The 12,433-nt window shown below is 35.6% G+C and overlaps 1 protein-coding gene across 1 annotated transcript in view; it reads left to right on the top strand.

The window, feature by feature from the left end:
* FMN1 (formin 1) overlaps positions 1-12,433 on the top strand; it is a 537,406-nt gene that overhangs the window by 141,123 nt on the left and 383,850 nt on the right. Inside the window, exon 2 of the mRNA XM_044665142.1 lies at positions 11,223-11,401. Coding sequence (XP_044521077.1) covers positions 11,223-11,401 — 179 coding nt within the window. The remainder of the gene's footprint in view (positions 1-11,222; positions 11,402-12,433) is intronic.

Raw genomic sequence — 12,433 nt, 5'->3', positions numbered from 1 at the left:
CATTTCCTGACATGCAGCAGGTACATCATAAATATGTGTTAGAGTAATCATTCTGAATAGATGAAGCTTGAAGTGAGGATATGGTTTTCCAAGTATTCAAATGTTAGCCTAGCCAACAGATCAACAGATAACAGAAGTATTCCTCTCAATTACAAGTGTTCATAACATAGGGTTTTATAGAGCCTGGAGTGTAAAGCTTCTTACTAATCAGCTGTGCCTTGTTTCTATCTTAGTATTCTCCTACCTGATGGTCAACCTTCTTCTGTAAGGCTTTGATCCACAGAAATTCTTTATGCTCTTTTCAGGAATCTGAGTATTCACTGAATGCCACAGTTGAAAGGTTCGCTTGAAAACGTGGATGATAAGAAATGTTACAATTATCCACTGTCATTCAATTTCTGTCTGAGGCTAGACATTTAATTTTGACTTGTCCAAAAACACATCCCTTTTCCCAATGCTCACAGGAGCTCAGTGACAACCAGAGTTGAATATGTAACAGCTATTCACTTAAAGAAAAATCCTTAGGCATTTGTCACTACAGTTAATGCCTGTGTTGAATTTGTGTTGGGAGAACTTTCCTTCATTAACTGACAACATCAGCGGGATTGCATTTTGCTGATTGATTAGTATTCAGTGAGGAATTACATTCTGCACCAGACTCCATGTCAGGATTTACAAAGAGCTAAAAATAGATTGCAGGATCACAAAGTAGGAAATGTTAGCATCTGTTAATGACATTTTTTTTAACCTTTCTCAGAGGGAAAAGTGAAGTGCCTGCCAAATGGGGTGTTAGAGAGTAAGCTGATTTGTTGAAGTTATAGTAAAAATAGCATTATATCTCTTTGATTAGGATCTCTAAGAAAGAAAATCTTGGAGAATATGGCAAAAGAAATATTAATTTAAGGACTCACCCTTGTTATCTTGTTTTGCTTATTCAAAGTATAGCCGCAGTCTTTTCACTTAGAATTTAAAGCTAAAAAAGAACTTAGAAGTCAGCATGGCTTTGGAGGCAGGAGATTTGGATTTGAATTCTACCTCAAATGTTTACTTAGAATGGTCATAGAAAGGTCGTTTTGTCTCTTAGAGCCTCATTTGCCTTCTTCATCTGCAAAATGGGGAAACTAATAGCCACATGCTTTATCTCACAGTGTACCTCACAGCATTATTTATATGTGAGTTATTATGGAGATAGTCTATTCTGAAGCTTTGTCTCAAAATTCATCTCAAATGTTTGTTGCCACCATTGTGTACTTCTTTCTGGTATTTGCCAAGATTCTCAGGAAGCAAAGCCCCTTCTTTAGACCTATTCATAATTTTGGCACAGGAAAATATTCTATTCTCTCCAAGAAATGTTGGGGAACCCCAAACTAACTCAAGTGTCTCATTTTGTAAATGAGGAAACTGAGCCCCAGAGAGTTTAAATAACTTGTCCAAGTTAGTGACAGACTTGGTATCCTTACTCCTCGGTTCATCTTCTTTCTTATCTTTTTCAATTAATCATTTATTTGTACTCCCTTTCACCCTCCACCCCTAATTGGGGAAGAACAATATCTCTATGACAAATACACATAGTCAAGTGAAACAAATTCTCTCACTGGCTATGTCCAAAAATGAATGTCTCATTCTATACCTAATTTCACTATCTCTCTGTCAGGAGGTCGATAAGATGCTTCCATCATTTGTCCACCGGAATTATGATTTGTCTTTGCATTGATTTTAGCTCATCTTTTCAAAGTTGTTTCCATCACAAAGTATTGCCCTACATGCATTCTTATCGTCTTTGCTGTCTTTCATCTTCATTTTATTCTTTCCCATTCTTTTTTTCAGCTCCAAGACTCTGAGTTAAACTTCCAGAATTTTGGTACCCTTTTGCTATTAAGAAGCAACTGTGGCTTAGTGGTTAAGGGCACTGGGCCTAGAGTTATGAAAATCTGAATTTAAATCCAGCTTCAGCTAGCTGTGTGACTAAGGTCAAGTTACTTAACCTCTGATTGCATGACAAAGTGATCCACTGGATCTACTGGAGAAAGAAATGACAAATCATTCTAGTATCTTCTCCAAGAAAACTCCATAGATAGCGATGGTCCATGGGGTCACAAAAAGTCAGACATAACTGCAAAAAGCTATTAGGAGGTATAATCTGGGAAGGAAGATTGCTAGATAAGGAACACTAGCATGTGAGCTAGGCATCTTGTTTTATCATCTCTTTCCTTCATTTTAAGAATCACTAAATCCCAGAATTAAGAGACCACAAAAATTGACTGGCAAAGGTGAACAAAAAAAAAGAATATAAGAAAAGCATTCTCTATTTGCCTTTGTGCCTTCTTTTAGATTATAAATTTTTCAAAATTGAAGATTTGACCTCTCCACTATCAAATCAGTAATATTACAGAGCTAGAAAGAGACATTGAAGATTGTCTAGTCCAATATTCTTTATTGATGAGGAAATGGGTCCAAAAAGGCCATGTGGCTTTGCCAAAGTCACAAAATTCAAAATTATGTATTTCATCTGTAAATCCAGTGTTATTGTTGCTAACCTGTGATGCCCATACAGAGCAGTATACTTGCAAAGACATTTGGCATATATTATTTATGGAAAAAAATGGTACTTTTTTACTTCCATTGCTAGGATCACCTCTTGAAGTATGGTTGTATTGGACAGGAAACAGATGAGACATTGGAAAAGAGAACATAGTATTTGGTGACTTGCATGTAGTTGGCTTTAGGATTTAGCTCTTTCTTTGGCAGAGTATCATACAATCATATAGAATAATGGAGTCCCAGTGTGGCAAGGTAATGTGTTGGAACCTGGACCCAGATCTTCTTGCTTCAAATGAAGCCATGCAGCCGTCATCATCCTAAGTATCTGGAGCATGGAAGTCTAAGTTTCAGATTTTTGTACTCCATGATCATCCAGAATTGAATACTTAAAACTTCAGTGACTCAAACTTTCAAGACTTCATTCTTCTTATTCTCTCTTCCTGGGCTACCTAAACTTCCTAGAAGTGGGAGGAGGCTTATTAACAGTTGTTATATGGGAATAGAAAATAAACTAACTGGAATGGGTAAATGAATAAATAAAAAAGCACAGGTAACGCAATGAGCTGGGGAATATCTGGGTTAACAGATAGATGAATAACAACCAGGGAAAACAGTTTGGATTTACAGAGGGTTCTTATTCGTCAAACTAGGTATCTTGGTAAGGAAAGACAAGGAAGGAGTATGGTAACTGTGATATTTAATGATTAATTGGGATAGGTAAGGATGGGTTATAGGTAAACTGACTCTAAGATCTATGGATCTCCACCCAGGTGTATAGGGATGGATAAAATCTACTCTACTGGCTACATCTAACAGCAAACTGCTTAATAGCAAGGTCTGGATGGGAGGGGATCTCACATAAAATGCAATGTTGATGTCTTCAAAGCTGGTCACAGGAGACTTGAAAACACAGCACAATAATCCAAAGATAGGAGAGGGAGAAGGGATGATCTTTGTGTTTAGATTCTCTAAAAATATTAAGAAATAATATTTATTTCCATACTTGTCCCTTTGGAAAAAAATGAGTAGAACAGCATTTGTTATGGAAATAGATTTAGGGTGATAACCAAACTTAACTCTAACTTAGATAAAATGATTGCCTTCCTCTCCCTTTGGTGCCACCTAAGGGAATTACCCACTTCAATTGAAAGGCCTTCTTTGCCTCCAACTCATTTTAGATTCTGGATATAGATTTCTGGGAGAAATCCCATTGATTCCTAGAAGGTAGAGATACAGGAGGACTTGGATTATGACTTAATTATTCAATTATTTCTAATTATAACTCAGAACTGTAATATCATATATTGAGATTTTCTTCCCATAAATGTTACCTAAAATTGTCTTGGAGAAGTGAGTCATGTTGGGGGGAAAGGTATCCTATAGCAGTTTAGACATATTTCTTTTCAAGCTAGAAATACTTGAATATTTGCTTAATGTTATATTAAACAAAATTTCTTCTGGAAAATTTCAGCCTGAATTTCAGAGTACAGTATCAGGATCATTTTATTTTCTTTGACAGTAGATATATTTATGAATTGAGTTCCAGCATTGTTGGGTTATTTCTCAGCTCTTGCAAAAGTGTATTAGCATTAATCAGTCTTCTTTATTACTGTGTGACTCTGTGACTTAGAATCCTAGAACTGTTCAAGTTGTAAGAGACTTCAAAGATCATTTAGCCCAATCCCATCATTTTACGGATGAAGATAATTACCTAATTTGCAATCTGTGCTCTAATTTTGGGCATCTGCCCTCTTTGAGGACAGTGACCATATTTCTCTGATGTTTGTGCATTTCCTGTAGAAGGAGGCTGAGGAAGAAGGACATAAATAAAATATTAGTAAGTGGAGATTCTCTGGGAGATATGAAACTCTCATTGACAATGGCCCGCTCTGGCTGCATCCACCTTTACTCTGGAACAATCTAGTGAGTTCCTGGGCTTTTGGCGAGTCCAGCTCAGGAGGAAGATAATGTTGTAATGTGGAAAGAACACTGGACTCAGCAGGAATAGTTGTGGTTTTGGCTCTGTCACTACATGACCTTGGGCAAGTCACAACCTCTATGGGTCTTAGTTTTCTTATGTATAAGCTGGTGGTTTATCATTATTATATTATCATTAAAGTCTTTTCCAGATTTGTTTATTATCTATAAGAACAACACTTAGTATTTTCATTTTATAACTTAGATCTACTGCTTTGAAAAGCATTGTTCAGGGATGCCTGCGAAAAAGCCAACACTATGGTTGTTTGCTGAGATGATTGGCTGACTTCCTGAGAGTTATTGCCTTTGATGACGTGAATCCTATTTTAGGACTTGGGTGGAGGTTGGATCTGCTGCACTGACATACTCCTATGAATTCTGATGAGTTTGATGATTTTTCTCTTTAATTTCCTTCAACAAAAATGGTCACTGGCACAGTTTAATATTTGGTAAGCTTCATCATAATATGGAGTGCTACCCTCACAAATGTCATGAAAGGAGAATATATACTACTACCAGGACCTAATAAGGACTTCTGGAAGAAGTCAGTTTTGAAGAACACTTAAAAAAAGAGGAATGGGAAGCATGATTTGTTGGTTACTTTATCCTGGAACAAAAAAAAAACAAAAAACCCATGAACAAGGAAAAAGAAATTAGTAAAAGCACCATGTTATATAGTAGGAAACCATGATAGCTGAAAACTATACCAAGACCTTTGGAATACCCTATATAACATAAGAATAAGGAGAAAAGACTTTAAACTAGAAAGAGATTTTTCTCTTTTAAAAAGGAATCTTAGTATTTCTGTTTTTAAAAGAACCCAGCAGCTATGAGGAGGAGGAGATTTCAGAAAAGGTCACTGGGGAAAGCTCATTTACCTCCATAAACCTCACTTCTCTCAGCAGTTAATTGGACACCTCTATATCATGGAAATTGTGGGAATGAGTGAGAAAATACATGAAAGTGAATTTAACTCTGAAATAATGATTTATTACCTCAGTTTAATTATCAATTGTAACTGGATAGCTTTGCAAAATATTTTACTTGTGGATAGCTTATCTCTCTCTAAACATAGGAGATAACGACTATATCAAAGAAGAACTACTAATAAATTAATGAATCTGGAGTTTGTTTACACTTTATGAAAGAATTATCTGTGAGCTTAAAAGAGATATTTTATCTTAATTATAAGTTTTGATTGGCATTGGAAATGATCATTGAGTCTAGTTCTTTGCTATTAAATAAGATGTATTCTAGAATATAGAATTTGGACTGGGAGTCAGGAAATCTAGCTTCTAGCTCTTGTCCCTAGGTCTCTCCTCATTCATACAGTGAATAAGTTACAGATACTGGCTCAGTGCCTGGCATTTAATAAATATTTAATAAATACTTATGATTGATTTAGAATTCTATAATCATATTCTAAAGCTGGAAAACACTCTAGCCATTGTATAAATTTCTTCCTTTAAAGTGTCCCTAAAAGTAGTATTCAAGTCTTTAAACATCTTCAGTGACAGTGCACTTTATTATCTTGTGAATCGGTCAATTCCATTTCTGGATAACTGATTGTTAAAAAATTCTTACTCAACTAAGCCCCAAATTGCTTGCCCATAATTTCCCCCTATTGGTTCCTCTTCTCCCTTCCAAAATCATTTATTAAGTATTTATTATGTGTCAGGCATTGTGCTAAGCATTGGGGATACAAAAAAAAGAGGTAAAAAACAAATAGTTTCTGCTCTCCAGGAAACTTACAGTCCAACAAAGGAGACAACATGAAAATGACTATATATAAAGTATGTGTGCACGTCTGTGTGAGAGTATACACATACATAGAATAAATTGGGAGTAGTTACAAAGGAAAGGCACCAAGAATAGAATTGAGAAAAGCTTCTTAAAGAAGGATGGACTTTTTTCAGAGCATGATAAATGTAGAACTATGCATTGTGTAATTACATATATATAACATATATTACCTGCCATTTTCGGGAGGGAAAGGGGCATGAGGGAGAGAGCGTGGATCACAAAATGCCAATTGTATTGCCATGTAAAAAAGTTTTATTTTAAATGAGTCCATATTTCTCAGTCCAAGTTAATTATATCCTGTGAGTCCAAAATAATGAGGCAATGTGAATAAGAATCTCTGTTGATAATCTTTGAGAAGTCATAGAAAAGGAGAAAACTATCAGAAAACTGGTGATATATTTTGAGATTTTCACAGAGATTAAACAAGGTCACTGAACACTATTAATCAGTAAACTTAATATAGAATATTGGAAAAATTTGAGGATAAAATATTAAATAGAAATTTTGTGAATATTATAATTGTGAGTAATTATAAAGAGGTGGTAATCATTTGGATCTAAAAATCTGTTCACGAAGAACAAATACCAAACTAATAATTTCATTTTTGGAAGGTTTCTTTCTTTTTTTCCCCTTCCTTCCTTCCTTCTTTCTTTCCTTCCTTCTTTTCTTTCTCTCCTCTCCAAAAGCTCATATTTTTGGGAGTACTGTTCCTTCACTCACAATACCCATCATTTTCCTCTCTTACTTCTTGTGGTATGGATTTAGGATGGTAAGATGGACATAGAGACAGACAGTGTCTCAAAATATGTCCATCTAACTAATTCAATGACTTTAAGTGATATAATACCTACAAGGTAATGTAGGTGGTGGTTTTTCTTTGCAATTGACACATGGAAAACCTATCCATTACTATGCTGTCTTTCTAGCTATAGATATGAATATTTACATGTGTATACAGTGAGTATACATGAGTACTTAACACTGTCACTTTCCATTAGGTACATGTCTAGATTGCTGTCTCCTTTGCTTGTAAGTACAAGTTTTAAATCATGTAAGGAAAGCAATCTGTCTATGTCTAACATATCACTTGTGATATTCACACTTGAGAAAACTTCACCTTGTTGGATTTATTTTAACTTGAGCCTGATGGATGGCTTGGGAAGCTGTAGCACTTTGAAATTCATGAGAAGAATTCAAATTGAAGAGTATTTTTCCCCCTTATTTTAAAGGCATTACCAATTTCTCATTGCTGCCAAGAAGAGGATTCTAGTTGATGGAAAAGTGAGAGGAATAGGCCTGACAGGCATAGGAATTTTGTTTTAGGAGAAGCATTTTAGCCCTGGGTTCATGAAATTCTTTTAAGAAAAAAAATTGATTACTGTGTTTCAGCATAATTGGTTTCCTTTGTGATCTCCTATGTATTTTACTGTTATGTAGTTAAAAGCATATCGCAAGAAGGGATCTATAGACTTCACCAGACAGCCCAACATGTCCTTGGTATAGAAGTCAAGAACTCCTGTTTTAGGTGATCTGTCCAGATCTGATTGTGTGGTATATGGAAATCAACTTATCCTCGGAAATGGGAATGTTTTCATGATGAAAAATCATTTTGTAAATGAGATAAAATTGTGACACTTAGTAGATGTGGAGATCTCAGTGTTAATTAGGAAATAGGATAAAAACTCTCCCCTGGAAGGTTTGGTTTTTAAAATTCTGGACTTCATTCTGAGTGTTTTCATTACAGTTGACATAACAGAAGGAGAAATTTCAGTTTTCAATTTAAGGGGATTGGTTCTGCCTTATGACAGAAATGGAATTTGTTTGGGTTTGGGACTTATAGACGGTGCAGTGGGGGAGATGATGAATGATATTTTAAAAATATTAGTTGTATGTACCCATCATTAAATGGAACCTGACCACAAATTTGACCCCTCCCTCTGTGCAACCACTGTTTTTGACAATTTCCAGTGGAAATGCCAGTTTGATGTTTTAGGTTAGCAACAGGAAATGCAGTTCACCATTTGAATGCATGGGGAAGGCCCAGACTTTCAGAGTGGTCCTAAGGTAAGTCATACCATTATTACTGTAACTGTGATATGTTGCATTAACAGGGCACAGTTCTAGGATTAACCCTTGTGTGTACGTGTGTATTTGAATAATGTCTTCGGGAAACTAAAACAAGTGATAAAAGGGAATACAGTAGGAAAAGCTGCTAATAGGACTAATCTTACTTACATGAAAGAAATAGGGAAATGATAAATGTGGTGATTTAAAAAAATAGCCAACTACCATGCCAGATGAAAGCTTTATTCTCTTGAACCTGTACTACACAATACTTTGAGTGATATTTGAGTGAAATTTTAATAGAAATATATTTACTTGATTTTAGATAAATTTTATTACTTTTTCACCAAAATTCATCAGGTGATAAAAGTAATGTGGCCATGTCCTACTCGTAAATATACAAATTCACAACAGGGGAAAACTAACTTGCTAGATTTGTGCTTTATATATTCAAAAGAAGAGTGTATCCTGTATTCTAACCTGTATCATCAGATTATTTAGAATAAAAGCTTTTTGCACTGAATTCGATGTCCACATTAATTCAGCTTTTGGTCGTGTGTCATACTGACAATACTTACAAAAACGCTTACCTGTCAAGGTTTCCTAATGCATGTTTCCTTCATATGGGTACTGTCTGCTTTTTTTTTAAAACCCTTAACTTCTGTGTATTGGAACCTTGGTGGAAGAGTGGTAAGGGTGGGCAATGGGGATCAAGTGACTTGCCCAGGGTCACAAAACTGGGAAGTGACTGAAGCCAGATTTGAACCTAGGACCTCCAGTCTCTAGGCCTGACTCTCAATCCACTGAGCTACCCAGCTGCCCCCTACTGTCTGCTTTTTTTAAAAAAAAAGTTATTTTAATAAATTACTTTATTTCTCAAAGCATTCTCCAAAACTAAATAACTTTTTATTCTGGGTTTTGCTTCTTCCCATCCTCAGTTTAGATGGCAAATAGACCACATGCACAATGCCAGGACTGCTCTGTTTGCAGTCATTATGGAAGGATGATTTTCCCACTTAAAATGGGAAGCAGGAAAGTAAGAAAAATTGTTATTTGATATTTATACTAAAGTTTGTGAAATTCTGTAATACCTTTATGGTTCCATTATACCATTAAGGACCTATACCATCAGACAGTTTCCATTGATTGTACATGCTTTAAAAAAACTTGAAGGTATTTTGCTTTCCTATGTGTTGTGATGTGTGTACAATGTAGTTGTGTATAATTTGTTTTATGTATCATCTTTCATTCATTGCAACTATATTTAATGCTAGCAGTAACTCCAGTATCAAAATAGAAAGGGGAAACAGAAAGAGATTTGGAAGTGAGAAAGTTGTACTGAGGGCAAGAAAATTGTGAAGGGAGAAATCATAAATTAAATCAATTTTGGCATCCTCTAATTCTATATCCTATGAAGAGAGGAGTCTCAGAAAGAAGTAATAAAGGTCAGAAGAAGAATATCTGAAGGGAATTCCATCCTTTAGTTCTATAAAACATTATTCCTACTTCATGTGATGAGAATAGGAGTATACATGGAGAAAATGAGAAGTCTGAAAGCCTAAAGACATTTTGCCTTGAAAGAATAGCAAAGGATCTAACAGACAATGACAGTTGAAGAGGGGAATTATTTTTATCTGTCCTTCTAAGGTAAAAGGGCAGTCTGGATTTAACATTCTGGACACCCTAAAGTCTGTTGAGTAGAGATTAAACAAACACTACCAGAGAGCACAATCTATCTCAGTTGCTACTTTAAAAACCTTTAGCCAGATAAGCAAAAGAAACACCTGCCGTATACTGGGATAATTTGACAGATGGTGGCAGCAGAAACAGTGCCCCCTATGTGATGAAGCATAATAGATGCTTTTGTGTTTCTACTTTTCTCTCTTTTAAAAAAAAATGCCATCTGGAATGAAAGGTCAGCATGAAATGCTGCCTGGCAGTCCATTTCCCAGCTGGCTTATTTTAAGCTCATGTTACTCATGAATTGAATTTTCAATTGGAGAGCAGTGGCCAGTTTGCCAAGCAACTTGTGCAAATATATAGCCCCCAGATGCGTAGCGTTGCCAAAACAACCTCTATTGCCAGTTTAATAGGTATATTTACCTGCCACATGCTTGACAATGAGTCTGAATGCAGTGGTTGGTTGACCCCTCTCTCTTTGCTCTTTCCCATCAGTCTTAAAACATCACTAACATACTGAGTTTGGTCAGAATGCTAGATCTGAAAGGTATCTTAAAGATCATTTAGTCCAACCCCTGCATTTTACAGATGAAGAAACTGAGGCCTAAAGAAGTTAAGGAACTTACTCAAGGTTACATGACTAATTTGTAGCAGCGCTATATTAGTCTAGTAGTTGTTTCCTTTATGCTAAGGGTTTTTAACCTTTAAGATACTTAAGGATAGATTTTAAGGGGTCCATAAACTTACAAAGGAAAAAAATTCATATTTATTTTCACTAAGCTGTAGCTGAAATTTGGAATTTCCTTAAATTGTTTAAAAATATTATTCTGATAAGGGACTTATCTGCTTCATTGAATTGCCAAAGGCGTCTGCAACAACAACAAAAAAAGAAGCAAACCTTTGGTTTCAGTAGAGGTAGAGAGAACAACAGTTGCCTTCCTTTATTGACTGTGAATTTGGACATGTCTATGAATGTGAATCAGAAATAGTGATTATGACCCAAGTCTTTGAGAAAGTCAGATTCTAAAAAGATAGCTCTGAAATAAAAGTAAAGAGAAGAGAATCGAGAGTTTACGTAGGGATTTCTGTAAATTGGATTGAGATTTTTCCAGGCAACATCACTGATGACCTTCTGTGTATGTGTTGACATCTTTTAGGCATTTCCCTAGAGGGCTTCATCAAGGATGGCTTCACTGAACAGTCAACATATAAAGACAATTCCAGTAGGGATGGAGATGTATGGGTCCTGGGATACAGACCAGGACCATCCTATCCCTTCTTGGTTCATGAGGAGAAAGAGAAACCCAACAGGAGTGAATTGCATTTGGACCTTCATGTAAGTATTTCAATAGAAATCTCAGTTTATACTATGGTTTTATGTAATTGATACAGACTCATTTAATATACTTAAACCATGACTATTTTTACATAATGTTTACATCATTCACAAGCTTGTTTAGATCAGAAAAATAATGTATTTAAAAATTTTGATTATGCAAAAAATTGTGAGCTCTGAAGATGAGAGTGCTTTCTTAAAACAAGAGAACCAGATAAACTAGGCTAAATTTTTTGCCATAGAATATATAGTGAGTCAGAAGTGGATTTAGGAAGACAGGTTAGATTTCTTGCTTCTCCTATTAGTCAGTGGATCAGTCAACAAGCATTTATTAAATGCTTAGTATGTGCAAAGAAGTGTGCTAAGTGCTGGGGATATAAAGGTATAAACACAATTCCTGCCTTAAAGAATACACAACAAAATGTTTTAAATATCAGCTAGTATTTTTAAAGTGCCTACTATGTGTCAAGAAATGTGCTAAAAGCTTTATAATTATCTTTTTTGACTCTCACAACAACCCTGGGAGGTATTTAATATTATTATCCCCATTTTATAGAAAAGGATATTGAAATAAACAGAGGCTAAATGATTTGCCTATAGTCATACAGACAGTAAGTACTCTGAGGCAGGATTTAAATTCAGGTCTTCTTGAATCCACTCCTTACCTAATGGAGGAGACTTGCAAATAAATATATATATATATGATATGTAAGATGCAAATGGAAGGTAATCTCAGAGAATAAGCACTACCAGTGAGAGGAGGGAGCAAGGCAGGCATCCTGCAGAAATTGGGATTTGAGCTGATCCATGAAGGAATCAAGGAGATCTAGATGGCAGATATGAAGAGGGGGAGCCTTTCAGATATGGGAGACAGTCAGTGAACTGTCAGAGTCAGTAGATGAAATGTCATGTGCAAGGAATAGCAAAAAAGTCAGGGTGACTGGATTGTAGAATATACGGACACAAATAAAGTGTGAGAAGAATGGAAAGGTAAAAAGGGCCATGTTGTAAAATGCTAAACAGAGGCTATTA

The sequence above is a fragment of the Gracilinanus agilis genome, chromosome 2 (genome assembly GCF_016433145.1).
Source record: "Gracilinanus agilis isolate LMUSP501 chromosome 2, AgileGrace, whole genome shotgun sequence".
Classification (NCBI taxonomy): domain Eukaryota; kingdom Metazoa; phylum Chordata; class Mammalia; order Didelphimorphia; family Didelphidae; genus Gracilinanus; species Gracilinanus agilis.
Note: the sequence above shows the minus strand (reverse complement) of the source record. Positions and strands in the feature narration are given on the sequence as shown.